Source organism: Megalops cyprinoides, chromosome 1 (genome assembly GCF_013368585.1).
Source record: "Megalops cyprinoides isolate fMegCyp1 chromosome 1, fMegCyp1.pri, whole genome shotgun sequence".
NCBI lineage: Eukaryota > Metazoa > Chordata > Actinopteri > Elopiformes > Megalopidae > Megalops > Megalops cyprinoides.
The window spans coordinates 58,428,121-58,448,626 of record NC_050583.1 but is presented as its reverse complement, the minus strand read 5'-3'; the positions used below and the strand labels follow the sequence as shown (position 1 = coordinate 58,448,626).

Below are 20,506 nucleotides of genomic sequence, written 5' to 3'. Positions count from 1 at the left end.
TTTTTAACGCGAGTGCCTGTCAGAGAGTTCAACATAATTACACACATTTAAACCTGCAAACTGTCCAAAATCAATTTTACCCAAGGCTGTCAATAACATGCTGTAATTTAATGAAACAATGAACGCAATCTCGTTGAAAATTAATTTTACTTGTCAAATTAGCGTCACCGATTAGTCTAAGGCAAATTGGGAACACCATGCCTGAAATGCCGAGGAGTACGAGACAGATATGCAGGAGGGCAAAAAAAAGTTTGATATTACATTTTTACAAAATACCACCATAATCCCTTTGATGAAGGTTTTTGAAAAATACACTGATATGGCTTTTTAAGGTGCACCAGTAAAGAGAATCCTGTTTAGATTTCACTTTAACGTGTCAGATTATTGGTAAACTCGGTCCTTCCTTATAACGCCACAGTTGCGGCAGGACGTGCATCATTTCTCCGTCTCGCAGTAGTACCAGCGCAGAGTTACAGCATACAGGATATCAACAATTACATGTGGGACACGTGCAAAACTGTTCCAGCCGGGTAAATACCTTCCTGTGCAAGGCGCCCCATTACTGGCCTTTTGAATCCCGGTACTGTCCGTGATTGTACTGAACACTCATCTGCATCCCCCTTGCTGAAGTGGGTTGGAGTAACAGAGGTAACCGGGAGAAGCATACAGTTGGTGGATATGAATCCTGAACATGTGCAAGCAATTATTGGGCCAGGAAAGAACCCTGCTCCATCCAAAAAAGATAAGTTTTTGCCAGGTTTGGGTCCAATGGAGATTACAAACAAGCCTAATAAATTATTGCGGCCACTCCTAGATCCCTAAAGAGAGGCCCATTGAGTAACTGTGCACGCTTTCGAATGAGGACTCTCGGTTATCATGAGAGTTACACCCCGCCGGGGAGGAAAAGCTCTGGTGACATTTTGTGTGTGCGCGTGTGATTGACAGGGTTGTTTTCCTACAGCAGCTCTCTGTGGTTTGCGCTACTTCCTCTATCTGAACACTTGCAATAAAACCGCTCGTTCTCAAATTTAGATATCACAACACTATTTAAAGATGGTGGCTGGACAACAAGCAAGTGTAAGAACAAGACCACGTAAACAAGGCGGTGTAATTCTTCCCGATTCCAAAAATGGCAATTATGTGGTGCATTCCTTCAGAAGTTGAATTAGATTAACGCATAAGTAAATCAACCACTATATAAGACGATGCTAAACAGATCTCAAATATACAAAGAGACTTAAGTCTCCCATTCATTATATGTAATCTAAGATCACAAAATTTATGTCTCTGAAGACGGCCAGGTTCAATAAAAACTGTTATTTTAATGTGCATTTAAATAAATATGGACATTATTTCCATTGGTGCACAGTCATCTGAATGGTTAACTAAACTGCACTCAGAAAAAAATCAATGTTTTAAAATAAAAGGCCTCTGTTTCTAAAAATAATTACACATTATGCTTAGTTAATAATTCATCAGTTGCTCTCTTACTAAGCAGTAATTATATAGTAGTTCTTTGAGATGTGCTGTAAGGTCATTTGCTCAATAACAGGTAGACAGGCAGCATCCCAGGGACCTGGCCTGAACACCAGCCTTACAGAGAGGCATTCAGAACCGACACTACTGCACCTCCGAACACAGAAATCAGGTGGAGGAAGGAACGTGTAATCGCCAAGACAGGCAAAGCAAATCTCGTCTCAGGTTCCTTCAGTATTTGCACTCTTGTCAGTTACTATAAACTGCGTTCACGACATGTGAATTACAACTCACATTGGAAGTTATCTGTCATAGTTGACATCGACACTTTGCATGCTTTCACACCGTGAGATGCCGGTCTGCCCAAACTAGAGCGGAGCTTGATTTACAACCTGCTGACAGCATTCCTGTGCAAAGTGAGAACATTCTTTAAGCAGGGACCAGGAGGAGTGCTCTGCTTTTTTTTTTTTCGGTTCGCGTGGCGGTAACTCCCTGGTTTCGCGCCGAAGCTGCACCTCATTTGCCATTCGGTGAGAAAAATAAAATGGCGCCGCGCGAACTTACTTGAAAGACTTCTGGGCATATTTTAGCAGGTTCTGATGGATGAGCACGGCAGGAAGGAAAGATCCACTTTGTTTCCCAGCTGTCGCAAGTTCAGTTTACTATCATTCTGACTTGAGCTTGACTCAATGATGGGCCAGTCTGCGCTAAGCGATCTTCTCTTCCACTTAAAACTTTGCAAAACAAAACTTTGAAAGACTTGTTTTTGTACGTGATAAAGGTTATATCACACCACCACGGAAAAGACAAAAAATGACATTATGCTAAATTTACATTTATTCATTTGGCAGTGGGTGCAGTGTGGAATTATAGCCTTTTACCCATTAGAGCAAAGGTGAGATGAAACATCATATAAGAATGTTTAGCTGCCTTGGTCTCACTGGAAGAGATCCTCACACAGGGGAGCGCAATGGATCATTTCAACCACTCGTGTCATTTCAACTACCTCTCAGACAGAACTACCTTGAATTACCTCCAAATGTTTCCAGCAGTCAAACACAAGCTGGCCCACCGGCAATGTTTGTAGACATACATGTTATTTTCTATTTAGGAAAACCCACAGTGAAACTATCAGTTCCTTCATGCAAACCCAAAGTGGGAAGAGTGCTTGGTGGAGAGAGAGACTTTAGGAGGGGAAAAAAAATGACAGACTTTTAACTTTTGTGCACGTCTAACCACTGCATGTGCAATTACAGCCATTGCTTCAGCTCTGTGACAGCATGTCTGAGTGGATGTCTGTTGCAGCAGCACACAGTCTGACACGCCAAAAACCAACAAACAAGCGGAGCAGCGCGATATCCGCTAAGTTCGACGACATCAAATGAGAAACGCATGTGTTACTCATGGTGTTAAAAGAATGAAACCCGCTTATAACCAGTGGAAAACAATGTTGCCTCACCCGTTCACAACAATGCATCCAAAATAGCCCTTTCACTTCCACTGCCACTTACTAGCGCTGTCCTTTCAATTCTCTGTTTGGCAGAAGGGAGGCAAAATAGCCTGTTTTTTCTGAAAATTAATATTTCATCTACAACAGTGCACACTGAGCTGCAAATGCTCACAGAGTATTGTGAAATATTAATGTGAAGACTAGAACAATTAGGTTTAAAGTCTGTGGCATAAACTTTGCAGAGAGGATTCAAGGCACTGACGACAATAAGCTGACAGTGGGATCGCGTATTTATCGAATGCTCTCAGTTTGATATTATGGTATGTGTAAAGGCCAACTGACTTAATCCAATAGTACACAAATACCAACCTGCGTCATCCGAGAGGCTGAACATAGTATCCTACTACTATCAATTGTGCCATATTTGAGTGCAAAAGTTTCACTGCTCCTGTAATGTCAGATGGTTGTTCTTTTGCTATCATATAGAAAAATAAAACCTTTTTAAAGATACAGTAATTTCTTTATTCTTTATTTAGAAAATTGTATTGTTCCCTGCAATAACATTGTGATATTGAACCCTTTTTTCCCGTGGGCTATTTGACAAGAAATATAAGAACAATATCTCTGACTGCATCGAATGTTTAAAATTCAGGCTGCAGCACTTCATGCTAGGACTAGTCGGAAACCAAGAAATCTCACTTCCCAGTCACACCGACTGTATGCTGTCAAAACAACCAATGAAAAAGAACAGGATGGTGCAATCGATGTTCCCCCTGGAAATCAGGAAAGTAATTGGTGGAAAGGTGTTTTTATGCAAACGCATTCCACGGCGTCTGTAACTGCGTCCCCGGCGAGTGGAAGCCCTCGGAGCAGACTGACAGACCGGCTCACTGTAGCATTGCTGCACGCTGTCGGGGTGAGTGCTCTGAGGGACACGATGATCCAAAACATTTCACTGCTGCAAGTGACAGGGAATACGGAGAACCCTGTCCAGAGTGACTGCTAGGAAAGCAACGTTGCAAAATCATTTAGCATGTAGCCCCCCCCCCCCCCCCCCCCCCCCCAACTCATCCCTCCCTCCCTCCCACTCCACACATGCTCCACCAATATGCCTGGAGCATGTTTCACAAGTACTCTTAGCCGGCTTGCATGGTTCAAAGCGGATATCTCAAGAATTTAAACTGAAAGAGGTGCAATTTAACTATTTGTGTGCTGCATTCTCCTTCTTAGTAGAAACCTCTTCTGCAGCTTTCTTCTTTCTGAGCAAAGTCTAACTGCACTGTCTATCTGACTGGAGTCTCATTTGCAGTGTTAGTATTTATAGTATTATAGCAATATTAGTCATCACATTACAATTATAATTACATTTAATGAAATTCCAAAGGTGTATGAAGCCATGGTTATTGAATTTGGTTTACAATTTATTTTAAAATGTTAATTTAAAAACTGTGCAAGAAATACATGCATGTCATTAGGAAATGTGCACAAAAGGAACAAAAAAAGATTACTTGAAAGTGCTACGCTTGTAAATGACTGCTTTCTTTTACTGGCTGGAACTGAAGAATTCCTTGTGCTTGTTGAAGCACAAGCAATTTGGAATGTGCCACCCTGACCCACACGGGGAGAGCCGTGATTAAGCACTTAGTTTATACAATTGCGCCAGACTGTACCATTATCCATATGAGGGGTGCCTCCGCTAAAGGAGGGGATGGCTCTATCCAGTTCCTAATTTTGAACTTTTGACAGGGTAAGAGTTTGAGGAATTTCTGAGACAGTGAGCGCCTCCCCAGTCATGGAAACAATATGGCTCTGTCCACGTGACTGTGTTCTGTGGACAGATAGCCCCTGTAATCACAGATTAAAAGAGCAGGCTAATCCCATTCACAGAGAGGTCACAACTTGCAACCCCTCCAACCTCTCTCTCAAAACTCTGCAGTCCAATGGCAACGGTCAACCCCAATCGACAAGTATAGCTACACTTTACTCCAAGATAGTGATAAAGACGAAACATTAAACAAATAAGCAATAAAAAAACAGTTTTGGGTTAAAGTATGAGAGAATAAACTACACAAAAGAAACTCATTCAAGAGCAATCTGGTTCTCTACCTGACCCAAGTTCTGGCTAGGCCTTCTAGTACACAGTGCGTTGCTGAATGAACACTGGATATTGGGTCACTTCTGACAGCATGTATCCACAGTGCCAGGCTAGTGGGGACCAAACAAACAATCTAGGAGAGTTCATTCAAGGTGCTCGTTCAAATTAAAGCAATAACCACATTTCCATCAAACTGTATATGTGCTGACAATATCCATGTGTCTTATAAAGCATATAACAAAAGAGATGAAAACAAACTAATTTTTTACGTTTGACATGGATAGATAAATATAGGTGCTGTAGGATAAATTATGTGCATAAGAAACAGCAGAAAAATGAAATTACAAATAAGGTCAGGAGATACCATCTTAGATAGATAAACAGTGTGAATAGAAAAAAAATCACAACAGGCCTGTGCTGTGTTTAGAGGATGATAAGATTTAATATATCTTAATTAATATCTTATTAATCAATTCCCAGAATCGCTTTGCTCAGCTGCTAGGTTTGAGATCTCATTTCTCTCTATATATCCATACAATGATGGCAAGAATTATTACATCACAACTTTGAACGATCATTCATTATAAATGTAATTTATTACATAAGAATAATAATACAAATGTTAGATATCAAAACAGTAATGGCAGTATTTCTCAGAAATTTAGAATGACACTTTTTGGTGTCCTTATACATGCAGAAGGTCTCTGAAGCGAATGTGTGTGCATCTTCAATAATATCCCTAGGTGCAATCACTCATTTTAAAATGATCCAAAAGGCACAGGAAGAAGAAAAACTGCAAGGTCTGAAAAAAGGCAATACTAAGGTAATGTAATATCACATGCATTTACATAAATTTCTTCAAAATGACTCAAATCCATCATATGAAAGGCAGGAAATTTGAAATCTGACCAACATTCACTAAGCTGCTTGAGAGGACATTTGAATCCTCATCAACGCATTGACCTGTCTGGTGCCATGCCAGTCATCAAAGCAGTGTATGAAAGAAAGCCTTGTCAAAACTCCAGAGCTGTACCACTCTGCATTTTTAAGCTTTTATTCGCTCTTGCACTTAAAATGTCTTTAATTCCCAAGTTTTTATTGGAATCTTTTTGACATGCATTATATCAATTCAAGAATTATATATAAAGAGACTCGACAAATGATGTGCGAAATATACATGATACACGTGAGCCTGTGTTACTTAGCTGAAACGCTTAATGCTTAGCTAACTGGTAAGCAACAATAAAGTTAGGAACTCCAAATCTTCCCCGCTAGCTAGCTTTCAACATGACCTAGTGTTCATTTAAAAAACTCACCTCTGACCATTTTCTCCTTCTGATCACCCTGGTGCTGTTGTCACATGATATGCTTAGATGTTGGCTCTTGTCATGATTGAATATAATATTTTGTTTGTTTTTCCACTGATAAATTATGTAAGTAGTTTCCAGTGATGCACTAGTTAGGGCTGGCCTGTCAATTTGCTAATATTCAGTCAGACAGACAAGTGGAAGCATAAACATGAGCAAAGTATTTGACTGTAGTCAGAACAACCCTCAATGAGCAGAATAGGCCATGTGTGATACTGACATTTGCAAGAAAATTAGACTAAACAAACAAACAAACAAACAAACAAAAACCATCTCATAAAATTTCTCTAATCCTTTCCTAGCAATGTCTTCATCTATCTCATAGTAGCATCGTCAGGGGAATAAATTCGAATAGAGGTTTGATTTAACTGAATGTCAAAAGTGATACCCAACGATAAATAATCACCCTCACAAATGTGAAAATGCCAGTACGATTCCCGGCAGTCAGTCCATCTTAATTTATTTTGCTGAATTCATCACACATTTCTCAAATGTTCCGTACAGTATTTTAATCAGCTTTCCGAGCAGATTTCGTTTACAGTCCCAACAATTGTCTGCCCGTGAAAAGCTGGGGAGGAATATACTTATCTTAAGGATGAACGGAGCACATGGTGCACTATAATCCAGATGAATCCATGAGTGTAATATGGCCTTTCTCTTGGAAACGGCATGGCAATCGACCCAGCCTAGCCTTTCCCCCTTTTTTAATCAAAGCACTTCTTAAGGGCAGAAGACCATAAATATGACAAGAGGAGAAATTGTGCTCACCGAATTAATTCCTGCCCTAACGTCGATCCAGCTCCCACCAATGACTGGACCAAACAGCCGAGGAGCATGCGAAACCGCTCACGGTACGGGCTGCCCACTAACACGGGAGCAATCAGAGGGTTTCCATCAAAAGCTGCTGAGGCCTCATAAAGAATTAATGATGCTTTCCAGCAGGACATTTACTGGGGTGCACAGGTGGCTACAAAATTGATAAGACACATGTTAAGCGGCACTTTCGATGGCACTGGCGCGGCCATATTACACGCTCTTAACAACTGTCTGAAAATACGGCTGCAGGACAGGCAAGGAGCAGCACAGGCAGTTGATGACTTAATCCGCCAATGCAGCCCGGTTAATTACAAAATTACACTTTTTTTTATATTTGCTTAATGTAAAAAAAAAATCACTCATAATTAATGTATTACGGGCTACTTGTATGGCAGTACGGCACTTTGGCAGTAACACTGCAAACCTTCCGCACCTTGTTTACTCAGATGGTGATAGTGGGAAGGTGTGTCACAGCAAGTTCATAAACTTCCATGCACAAAAAAAGGGTCCTGCCCATAGCTTCTCTTAGCCCTCCCACCTAGTATATTAAAAACTGTGTGAATGTAACCAAGGTCTAGACTCCAGCGTCTCTTTTGTCAACAGATGGAAAAGTGAGAAATAACATCTAAAAGTGGAACAATCAGACACCAGCATTATTTGAAATGCAAAAAAAGTGAACTATATAGAATGCTAAACAAAGCTCTACCATATCCCGCAACAATGTAAACTAAACGGAATGTTAAATTATGTTCTTTCATAACCTCCGATGCATGTACGGGTCTGAAACAAGTTCTTGACTCCTGCAACGACCTGGCAGTTACTGCAATCTTTACGTTGGAAGTCGTCCAAGAAAAGAGACAGAGGAGCTAAATAAATTATTGTTAAAATGATGTTATGCAAAGAACACCCTATTCAATTAAAACCTTTTATCCATCCCGCCCCTCCCCCCCTACTCCCTAACTAATCTTGTAACAAATGCATTCCAGTGTCGATTTGTTCGCCCGGGAGATTCTGAACCCCTTCCAGCAGCCCCTGCATATCACAGACACTGAGTCCCTGTCTCTGATATCGGATGTCCGACCCGTTGCCGCCATCCTGGCTGCCATGTGACTCACTCGCCGCAGTTTCTCAGCAACGGCTCGGTGGATTTTCAATACAACCTTGCCCCCAGGCCTCCGTGAGTGCCTTTTAAAAGCCATCTTTCTGACAAGGCTTTCAGTATGCTCTGCCTTGGCCGTCTCCCTGTCTGGGGCCCTCGTGCCCTTGTGACAAAGGTGGGGAGAATGCGGCAACGCAGATATCCGCGGTGGCGGTGGCGGAGCTGGGATCACACCCGCCAATTACCTCGCAGCGTTTTCGACCGCGTGTAACGGACGGTGGTGGCGGCGGCGCGCGCGGGTTCGCGCTGCCGTCTGGACCGCCTCTCTTTCTGTCTCCACACGATTACCGCGGGAGGAGATGGTGCGAGCTGCAAGGCTGAGGGTAATCGATGATGCACTGATGAAGCAGTGTGAGCAGTGACATTGAGTAAAATGGCACCACATAAAAGACACCGCAGACAGCGGTAGGGGCCGTAAATGAACAAACAACCAAGACCTCAGGCTCACAGTTCATCTTAGCCGGGGGTTTAGGTGTTACTTTCTTTGTTGACGGCTGCAGACCCTCGAGATCCTACAGTCTTCCATTGGTTCATGGAAGTATGCTATTAAATCACACTGACAAGAATCCTAGGCAGTTACTCACTGTCAGGTAAATAGTTTGACTAAATTCCCAAAACATCCTCAACCACTTAAACATATTTCCAGAAATTGCTGAAAAAAATGCAAAACTCTAGCAAGCAAGAAAGAAAATAGCCAGCTTGTTTTTCATCTCAGACTACGAGGCTAGGTTTGTTCCACTCCTCTAACACGCAACTGCAGCAGCAATTATACAACAGACATTCACCTTTTAAACAAAGGCAGGTGAAGACCACAAATCAAAGATGTTCTGAGGGTTTCTGAACATCCCCCCAGTAACCATGGTTATCCTGCAGAGCTTTTAGCTGTCCATTTATCTTCATTCCCAACAGCAAGCTTTGTCATGCCTTCTCCAATGGGAGGATAAATGCTATGTGTCGACCTTTCTCTGTTTGATGTAGTTGTATATCTATCACTTGATATCCACCTACATTTTACTTTGACAAATGTACAAGAACAGGACACTTCAGGGGGTTTCTTTTTCAAATACCGGGAGGTATTATGGCATTATGGCATTATCACGGCATATCCCTGGTCGTCTATGTTGGGAGCAAATCTGGGGGTCTTCTGAGTATGGACTCAATTTTGATAGATGCTAAATGGATGAGCTGATATATAGCTATATCAATACAATTGTGGCAAATAAGCTCAAAGCACAGTGCAGAAAGGAAACATGAGCAAAACACAAGTGATTAACAAAGAAACCTTGCCATGACATATTTTTCAATAACAGATCAAGAGAGGGTACCATAAAGAATATGTGGTCACCACTGTTTCCTACATACTAAAATCGCTCTTGATTAAACCTTGTATTTAATATTAATCAGCCAAGCACACACTAAATATCACGGGATGCCCTGTAGGAGTTCTTCATTTAAAGAATTACTTCTTTGAGTAAGGGCCTAGTCTTGTCAATTACCTGTCTTAAAATATAGAAACAATACAGTGAAATGTGTACCCAAAGTTGGAAATTGAATCCAACAAACATAAAATTCAAGTCAAAACTGCTAATAAAACTGCTATAACTCACACTCATTTCATTATATTTGCATCTTGATCAATAACCTATTTTGACTTTAACTCAGTTGTAAAGCTTCATTCTAAAGCCTATGTTGAGCTCTCTAAACAATATATATACATATATATGTAATTCAAAAATATACATTTAATCAAATTGATAACAGAAACATGCTAATTAAAATAGTCAAATACAGCTCACTGCAATTCGAAATAAAGCAATATTTTGGTAAAAAAAAAAGGCCTTGCGACAACTAAACCAAATATTTGGATGTAACAGACTATATAATGGCGTTTTCAAGTAGATCTTCCCATGAGCGTTACCTGAGCTATGAGAAACGTTACTTGTTTGGTCACCATGGTGACAGTTACACAGCACCAGTAGGGGCTAAAGTGCACCGGGTCAAAAGGAACCCTTCAAGCTGACCTGGAAGTGAACTGAGCCTGCGGGTACAACGGAGGAAAACAGAAGCTCTCACCTGCAGATTTCGGGGTGAACTTGTCCCGGTTGGCGGCGCACACAGCCAGCAGCCGATACCCCAGGTCCAAGTCGAAGCCCTGCTGAGCAGCAACGCGGCTGACGACCTGTGCGGAGGAAAAACACACACACAGACACGTGCGATCAGGGGAAAAAGGAGGCCGAGAATGAGGAGATGAGAGGGGGCTAGAGTCAGCCCACCGCAGCCGTGAGCTGGAGGCTTCAGTGTCCTTTCAACATGTGCCTTCAGGCTCTGAGACAGCACAAGCTGCCCCTCCGTAAAGGAGGAGGGGGATTACTGTACTCTACAGCTCCCCTGACTTATTCTGTGTTTGGGCTGCTGACTATTTTAAGATCTTTATAGGATGCGTAGAATTAAAGCATCAGGACCATCTCAAACGGACTCCCACAGGAAATCTAGGAGCCAGCACCGCAGTCAGGACACTGTGCATTTTATTTACCTGTGGAGTATCTCAAGAGAGATGTCCACAAGAAGCTGTTCTCTTAAAGAATGCTGGAAGGCTTCTTTTGAATATTGATGCTAAATGCTAAATGCTACATTAATTTAAAACCCACCCTCTTGAGGCCTGTACACAATCAATTGTTTGTCCTTAAATTTGTCATTTTGTCCTTAACTAAATAAAAGAAATAACTTTGACTTAAGAGAAATGCAGGTAAGAAAACATGTTGAACACTGACTCCAGCTGTGAGTCTTTGATATTTGCTGCAATTATTTTGGTGACACTGGTTATTCAATGAGAACCAGCAAGGAGCATGCCTATTCCCTATGATATCAAATGAAATACCTGGCTGGGATCCTACAATGATTCAAAGCAAAAATCACAGAGGTAAACTTGTTCAATGTGAGACAAACCACAACAGGACTCATTTAATTGAAGCCACCAAAACTACATGCCACGACCTAATTGTAATACAGGAGCAGGGTTTTGTTACAACTAAATCAGCACAAGACAGTTTCGCATGATCCTTGGGACGATCCATGGCTGCGGTTGGCCGTCGCCAGATCCCGTAACATCTGCGGAGCAGTAACATCTCATACTGCTGTTAATAAATTCAAGGAGCAGTTGACATTTGCGAAAAAATAATAAAAAGGAGCCAAATGACGCCACACCGTAGCAGTGCCCACTGAGAGCAGACATTAAGTGAAACCCAACATGGCACGGAGGGTATTATAAATCATGATTAAGTGGCAAAACACCGCCTTGATTTACCATCTCCATTATCTGCAGCCGAGGCCCCCCCGCTCAATCCTTTTGACCTGAAATGCAAAGTATATTCCGGTGCACATGGGGAGAACTGGAAGTGGTGGCACATTTTTTTCTACTCAGCAGCAAGACCTGTTTTTCTGCCCCGAGACAAAGTTTAAGACAAACCATGTAGTATTTCACCAGCGGCTCTGTCCCACCAGCTATGTCATTATCTCTTGAAAGTATAGCCTAGATGTTTTCTGACACCAAAAAAGACAATTGTATATTTCCCTGTATTTATAGCAATAGCACATTAAGGGAAGATATATGTGCGTATGTTGTCTAATTAAAATTCCCCTCATATAAGGGAGACTAATTCTAGTCTGTTCAAAACAACATGCAGTGTTCATCAGAACGCCTTAATTGTACCCAGGAGACAGAGAAAAAGGATCTGCTGGGTTGCACAATTATAAATGTTTTCATTTTTAGCAACTGATAAGATTTCAGCCATCTGACAGACTGAATCTCCAAATTCTTGCCAACTTCAATTTCCTTGTTGCAACTCTAAGGAATATTCCTGCCAAGTGTAAGAACCAGGCGTTCTGCCAGAGAGGCCTGCATTAGTTCCACTGGTTACTAACTGCATTTCATCTTGCTAGGTAATACTACTAAACTGGCGTTTTTTGGCGACACAAGCACAATGCATACTATTATTTGTGAACAATACAAATAATAACTGCTGTGCAAACATGAGCAGACTGATACCTGTTCAAAAGGCAACATGTTTAAGCCGTTTCACACACAAATCTTATGGAGCATTTTATGTAACACAGTTTAAGCCATTTCTTTTCGTTATGCACTGTGCAGTGTACTACAACAACAAGAAATTGAGAACGTTTTACATTTAACATCAGTTTGTTTTTTTTTTTTTATTTAACGCTACATCCTTTTGTTGGATATGTCCACATCTAGGAGACATGGTTTAAGTGGGCAGTAGGCTAAACAGGAAGCGTGTTACAGTCACACAGTCTTGCAGTGATAACAATGTGTGATACTTCCTCTGATCAGGTCTGACTGGTGATGATGTAACCACCCACTGAAACACGACTCACGTGGGACTAAAAAAGTCGAATTCACAGACATGTGTGTGTGACATTAGTTTGGAATTAGTCTAATCTAAGCTTCCAGGCTCTACAAACTTAAAGGGCAGCTTTCACAGTGTGGAACTGGAAAATCCTAAGGATTTTCACCGCAGGAAACAAATTGAATGAGCAAAATGCAAAAGGAAAAAAAAAAAAAAAACAACACCTGCTGTTAAGAAGATAAAAGTACTAGTGCAATGATTTGAAAAAGGTTAAAAAAAAACTAATGATTAGAAACATTAAACACATGCACAAGTATTCATACAGTTTATTATACGTCTACAGTGCACGTATGTGTTCGCAAATGGAATAAACAACCAATTATTACTTCGAAGGGCTTAATGCTGTTCGTGTGGCGGCGTGCGGAAAGCCGCAGTACTTTAGAGCAGCCTTATAAAGACGGCTGGAAAAACAACTGGCAGCCGCAGAGAGCAATTCTGCGCGAAGCCTCGGCCGAGCGCGACGCGGTAATAACATTTCTGGATCCGCGAGACAAAAGGCGGGAGAAAACCGCAGGTTCCGTGCTGCTGCGCTCCGACACTTTCAGTCGCGCAGCAAATGAGGATGCCCCAGGGTGACGTGTGACTGACAGCCGCGGCCCCCGTCAGCCAACATTCAAATCTTTTGCCATCTTTAATCTCTACATGACGTGCAGCTCGATCCCGTGAGGGGGGTTTAGCCGAGCCCGATTGTCTTCGTAGTGTAACAAGACATTAATTAGCCCTCTTTACATATCATCGAGAACAAATAAGCCGGAATTGCTTTAAGGGCCTATAAACGGGAGGGAAGAAGGCGAGAAACGTGCGCCTGCATGCTAGGATGCCCTGTGACTTTACAAGCTTTGGTACAAGCCACAGTACAGGCCACAGTACTGCCAAAACAGCCACCCATATCCCCGCTATGTGCAAACCAACACAGAGAGTTTAATTTATTATTTTGCAAAACAATGGGCATTCTTAGTTACACTACTCATTGTCTTTATACACAGATGACAAGTACTACCGTGACTGAACTATGAAAACTGTGTTACACAAAGAGTTTTCCTCTGATTTCCCTGATTCCCCTGCAATTCTGCCTTTTAAATATAAAGGAAAAAGAGGAGCCACTTGGTGGATTCTAATTCCCAAAGATGTAAAGCAATTTGCTCTTATAGATGTTTGAGGAAACTATTTTACTAATTAAATGGCTAAATGCTCTTATAGGCTTCATACAGGGTGGCTAAACTGTGTGGCTTTTAACTGGGGAATTAAAAGCTTTAAAGCCTTATTACTTAAAGAACATTGATTACTTGGTGGTTTGAACACTTATTGCTCATTCCCTTCAGTGTTCCCTGACTTCTTTTAATCCTCTCTCTCCACGTCGTCATCTGTGAGATGCCACATTACTCCACAGAGTGAAATACTGTTACAGAATAGCTTAGCGCTCACTTGAAACAGGTCTCAGTTTTAATCTCAGAAGAATGTTAAGAAAACATTTATTTTCACCCAAGGTTTGGTAAGGAAGTAGCTCCTTGTTTTCAAGATTCAAGAGATAAATTATGGTAATTGCTTTCCACACAAGAGAGCAGCCAAACAAATCACACTTTGGAAAAGAGCTTTTGTGTTTCAGTTTTTTTTTGTGCGTTGTTTTTTGTTCGTAAGGAGAGGAAGGTTTTGCACGGTATGCTGTCAAGTGACAATATGTATCCTGACAAGTCGATGCGTTTGACTGGCAGCCAAGGAAGAAGGTGGTGGGGAGGTGGGGTCAAGTCCCATTTGTTATTTTCCACCGGTTTCCTGTGACCCCCCTGAAGTTCAGGTTCGTGGGCCTCTCCCGGGCCCTCCTGGCGGCTCTGCGGCTGTTGCCTTAAACCCCGTCACTGAACCCAAGCAGAAGCACGTGGTGCGGGCGATGCCACGAGGTCGCGGCGGTCCTTACCGTCAGGCAGCCCATCAGGCTCTGCTCGAAAGGGCGCTGGAAGGCCCGCGGGTCGCCGCACCAGTCCAGCAGCTCCGTCGCCGCTGTCTGGAAATTCGCTGGGTTTTGTAAGTGCTGGAAGACAAACACAGAACACCAACGCACCATGAGACATGAGGGTCAGGGCAATCTACTAAAAACAAGCAGACATCCGTTTCATTAAGAAGTGCGCACAGTAGATCCTATAGTTTTCAAGATGTGGAACGAACCGTGAGTTGTGCCCTCAGTAAGAAAGGGAAGGGAAGCACGCTCTTTTTTGCTCTGCCCTAGAGAAAGCGCCTTCGTGTAGTAATATGCATGATGCAACCCGCAATTAGTCAGGGTTGGCTTAATGACCGACCGCGGTTATAGCTGGGCACGCATAAAAAACAGATCATCACAATAATTGGTGAGGTAAGGATGAAATTAACGGCTGCATCTCATTCTCTGCAGCGAAACCCAACACAAACGGGAACCACGCAATGGGAGGTCCTTCACGCCAATGGAGTGCCATTATGAAAATGACGTGGTCTTCCATTCAGTCACAACCGATGTTTTAAACTGGTGCTGCTGGTTAACATGGCGTCGTCCTCATTTTGCTCCAATACGGCTCTTGTGCATCTCCGCGGCCTCGTGAGGAACCCTGTGTGAATAGCTGAAGGGCCCCCACCCCCTGTTTAACGGGCGTCGGACCGTCATAGTGTGGCTCTCCTATCTCACAATGAGCTCTGTGACATTCCTCCCCGGCTTAATCCACTCTTCCCCCGATCCTTTGTTTGGTCAGGTAGGCGCAGGCAAAAGGACAAGGATCTGCCGGTTTGAGAAGGAGAGCCCAGAGGGGGAGGCGGAAAGGGAAACCCGCCACGGGGGCGGCGTGAACACCGGTTGCCCATGAAGACGAAGGTAGTGCTCGAAGGAGCATGTGGCTCCGACCACCATTAAGCAATAGCCATCGCAGACCTAAAAACTGAATCCCCTTTCCCTCATCCCCCCAGCCGTCCTCTAAATCCATCAACAGTGTTTGCAGTTATTCTGCTGATGGACAGACAGGCAGAGACAGACATAAGGGGTGATAAACCCTAACCTCGGGGTAACCGCAGAGTATCCAATTTCCATTTTAAATCAAAATGTTAATCACTTTTACTCACTGAAGAGTGTGCCTTACATTTCATAGCCAATGCCTTTACTCTATGCAAATCATTCAAATATACTTCTATGACGGGTGCAAACACACAAGAAACAAATACATATACACAGCTTCAGAGGCTTTGAACAGCCATTTTTGTTGTTTTATGCAGGCAGCCAAGCTTATCTGGACATATTAATTCCTTTGATCCACAACATAGAAATATCTTTATTTTCACAATGCATAGAGGCAGTACCGTTGCTGCCACCTCCTTTGATTTTTTTTTTCTCATCCAGTCTTTAGGGGGCAGCAGAGGTCAGAATTTGAGGAGGAAGCTTTCATATCCATTTACAAAGCCCTCATTTGACAAGGGCCGGATGAAACCAGTCTTGTTTATTTCATGAGCGGTCCCAGCGCACTGCAGTCTCCTACAGGGTGAATCTTTGTCGAGAGGGGGGACATTTCAGAGCAGTGTGAATTCCGCTGATGGTTGGGATCTCAGAGCGTAAAGGCGTCTTACTCTCGACAGTGCTAAATTTAGAGGAGCTCGCAGGCTATACACCCTAGCAATCTGTGTTCAGAGGGAGAGAGAAAAGGAGACAGACAGCGAGACAAGGAGTGAAAGAGATGAATAAAAAAAAACACTGCAGCTTGTTGCTGCTCCCTGCCCTCGGAATGACTGGTACCACCAATGCGGCGCAGGCAGAGCCAGGGACGCAGGGCGGGTTGGCAGCGCCGGCGGCGCAGATGTTCCCAGCCGCCGCAGCCAAATCCCACCAATCAAACCTAACCAGCGGCCAAGAGACAGGGCCCCTCTGGGTGCCGGTGCCACAGCGTGCCACTGGAAAGAGTGATCCGCTATAAATGTAACGAGCCAGAGACCCGGCGTCGCACAGGCGCGGTCCAATCAGAAAGGTGCTGCAAAACACCGTGGCATGCGTGGCCAACCTACCTCACCGCAAAAACACCGCCCGCAAGCAAGCGGGAGCCGGAAGCCATTCGAAGAAAAAAAACTTTTTTTTGGACGATGCCAATTTGGATGAAATAATTTCCAAAGAAAAACAAGCAATGCTGTATAATGAACAACTGCTGCTTCTCCACCACATCTTACTGGTCAGGTCTCCATCCATCGAATTCTAGAGACATTCATTCAACTTGCGCTGGCAGAGATGCTAAGAATAATTAGTATGTTAGCAGTGTGCGGTGCATATCCTGCCTGTTTAAGCAGAAGTGTCACGTCTTTAGAGGATATAAAAAAAGGAAAAAAAAAGAAAGACAGAAAAATCATCTCTTTTATATTCTTGCAGTGTGAAAAAAGATAATTTCTTCAAGATGCAGAATTTTGTGTATGAGAATTTTTAATTAAACCCAACAGCTGGACTGGTGTGCAATATTTCCTTAATTATTTTAATCACTTGAATATTCTACACTGGTAAGGAGGAGAGGATAGTGAGTTAATTGTTCTGATCTCCCTTGATAATCATCTTTCTGTGCTTTGAAGAGAATGGCAGACAACTGAATGGGCTTACTGGTGGTCTAATTGGCAAGGCATAAATGGTATTTATTATAGTGGATTCCAAACCGGGATTGTCTGTCAAACAAAGCTGCCTCTATTAGTGGGGTGCTGGCTCACTTTGGATGATTTAAATTATCTACAGCTTAACTATTTATTAGATGAACTCAATGGAGATTCAATTACATGTATTCTTCTAATTGGCATGTTTACCCACAAGGCACATCTACAGTTAACTGTCATTTAAGTTTGGGGGATCTGGGTTAATATGTTTGACCCAGCCGGTGAAATCTGTTTACACTCGGTTTAATTTGACCCAGTACTCACACTGTAATCTGTAGATCAGAAGGGTGTCGATGCCAGTGTTGCGCCGTCAGTGAAAAAATATGCTCCGTTTCCAAATGACCTACTTACAGTCGGAAATTCATTTTGAAATGGGTGTGGACCAGACCAGGCTTGAGGTGCGGTAGTGCGTTAAGCGGCGGCGAGACAAAAGCGTGGGGGTTCATCACGATCCCAGCCACCCACCCCCCCCCCACCCCCGCGTTCTCACCGCCGCTCCCGAAAAGAGAGTGGGGTCACACGACCCTGCAAGGGCGTTTGTCAAATCGCCACTTACTATCTGATGGCCCCCGATTGCAGTCCCCTTCACACCCCCGTGTGGCTCAGGTCCGTAGCGTGGAGCGGCCCTGGGGGACGGGGTGGGGCTGTGTGGCAGGAAGGGTCTTTTAAATAAACATCGGACGACTACATCTGCATCAAGATCAAGGGCGGTGGAACTGGCAAGGCCTTGCCCCTTCAGTTTTAGCGGGCTGGCGCGTCACGCGAGACTTCAAACGGGGTGACGAGGGACGGGCTTCCCTTTGTCTCCCTCCCAATAAAGAGCACGCTTTACCTGCACCAGTGAAACCCAATCCCCAGGTGATCTCCGCAACCACCCCCCACCCCCGCACTCTAAACACCCTGTTAATGACATGCAAATCTCTGTGGGCCGCCGAGCTCTGAATCCGCAGCGCACGTGCTTGCACATTAGCGTTCTGTTTGACCTGCAGCATGCAACTAAATGATCTGTTTAAACCTGGGAGTGTTTTGGTTTTCAGAGACAAAACTAGGATCTGGGGGTATTTTTTTGCCCCGACCAAATTACGTGTCAGTTACATGTGAGAGAATTTCAGGCAGAGGAGTGTTTTTAATATACTTATACATCGAAATAGACGTGGGTAAGAAAAAGTGATGTCAGGCCCTGACACAGCAAAGAAAATATTCAAAACTGCAAATACATATTTATCAGTTCTGAGTTAAAACGAGGGTTGCAGGAGAGGGCCGCGCACACGAGTGTGACAGAAACGTTTCCGCTGTGCTCCCTTTAAAATGCCAACTTCTGAAAGCCATCCGGGGTGGCGTGCGCAGGGTTTGCTTGTTTTTCGCAAGCGATCCGACGGGATTGCTCAGCAAGGGCCAGACCTCCCTCACCTAGATGTGCCGCGCTGGAGCGCAGATAACGCCACGCGGAGGAGCATTCCAGCGATTCGAAAACACACGAGGGGCGATGCTCTCCCACGGCACTTCCAAGAGACACGAAACTTAAACTTAACGCCCACATTAAGGGGGGAAAAAAGGAAAAAAAAAAACTTGACTAAACAAACAGACTGTCAGGCGGTGATCAAAGGCGGAACTCAAAAAGCTGTAGCCCAGGGTTATGCACAGGCCTCCATTTAATTCTGCCGAAGATACACCCTGCAATAAAAGGTGGTGGGGTACAAAGGCCGTGGCGGTGAGTGAACGCGGAGGAATGAGAAAAAAGCAAATGGGAGACAATTGGAACAGCCTCCCTTGCGCTGACCCGTCTCTGTAACCCGATCCTTTAACGGTTGATAAAAAGCCTAACAGATTACCATTTATAGCGGGCCTGAGAGACGGGAGGGCACTCTGCTCTGGCCTGCTGTAAGGAGTTCCTGTATCCGTAAGTGCTGTTAAAAGTTCTCTGAACTTGAGGCCAGAGAAAAAGAGCTTTAGATTTCCAAGTGTCATGCCGGGCTAAAAACACAAAAGAGAGACTTCAAAAGGGTGTATAAATATGTACAAACTGCGAGCCTCCAATAGAATCTCTAGCATCTGAGCTGCATACCTTTAAAATGAAGTCAATGATGGGAATTTAGAGTAAGACTTAGCAGGAAGACATAATGCTACATCTCAAAGCAGAACGCAAGCCCTGACTGGCGCTTGTGCTTATATTTTGAAAACAGAAGATAATACGGTTTGGCACCCACATGCAGGAGCAGTCTTGCCAAAACTATGTGTTGTCCATTACGCCTCTGTGGCAACTGCACCAACAGGGGCACGACACTGCCTAAAACTGCACCGATTCATAACATTTACTCACGCAGTCATTTGATGACCTTTGGTGTGACGTCACTCACCTGTTTGATACAAAGCAGCCGATCGTTGGTCTGCTGTATATGCCTGTCCATCGACGGAATCGAGTTCATCTTGATTGTCTCTCCTTGGGCCTCTACCTGAAAGCCATTAAACTTCTGCACTCTGAAAGAGAGAGAAGAGGGAGAAAAGAGACAGCGTTACAGAGGAGCTCCTCCTGGTGGACCTGTCCGCTCCTCCATTGGAGCCTGAGCACTGTGGCGGGGGGGAGGTATTGATCTGACAGGTGACGAGGGCTCTGGAGTGCTCGGGCTGTGACAGTCCCAGTTCACCCGGTGACACTCTAACAAGACCAGCCAGCCCCAGCCACTGCCACTCAGCCTGTGACACAACAGGCTAATGAGATGTACCTAAATCAGACACCTTCCTAAAAATGCGTCCAAACCGAGAGCATGACAATGGGTGAACACCCAAGGATGAAGGGAAGGGAGTCATTCACTTACTACAGGCTATGCCGTTCACACAATAGACAACGTCACACCATGACCCATGACTCACTCTACACATCTTCTATTTCAGGGCAATGACACATTAACAGTTTTCCATATAGGTTGCCTGAAGTTCACATGTCGTGTTCTTCTGTCACTGAAACAGAATGTCTTAGCAGTGCCAGGGAAGAAAGTCTATTGATTTGGAAAGCACACGCTGACTGGCGTGAGGGTTGCTTCGGAGAACCCCGCGTCCAGTATTTTCCCGCCTAACACACTGGTT

General features: G+C 43.7%; 1 protein-coding gene across 8 annotated transcripts in view; it reads right to left on the bottom strand.

The window, feature by feature from the left end:
* Positions 1–20,506, bottom strand: part of LOC118774305 (zinc finger MIZ domain-containing protein 1) — a 141,570-nt gene that overhangs the window by 30,383 nt on the left and 90,681 nt on the right. For all 8 annotated transcript variants that reach the window (XM_036523621.1, XM_036523561.1, XM_036523592.1 and 5 more), the window contains exons 4-6: positions 19,780–19,900; positions 14,703–14,816; positions 10,437–10,542 (exon numbers count right to left, since the gene is read on the bottom strand). In XM_036523621.1, coding sequence (XP_036379514.1) covers positions 10,437–10,542; positions 14,703–14,816; positions 19,780–19,848 — 289 coding nt within the window. In that variant the 5' untranslated portion in view covers positions 19,849–19,900. The remainder of the gene's footprint in view (positions 1–10,436; positions 10,543–14,702; positions 14,817–19,779; positions 19,901–20,506) is intronic.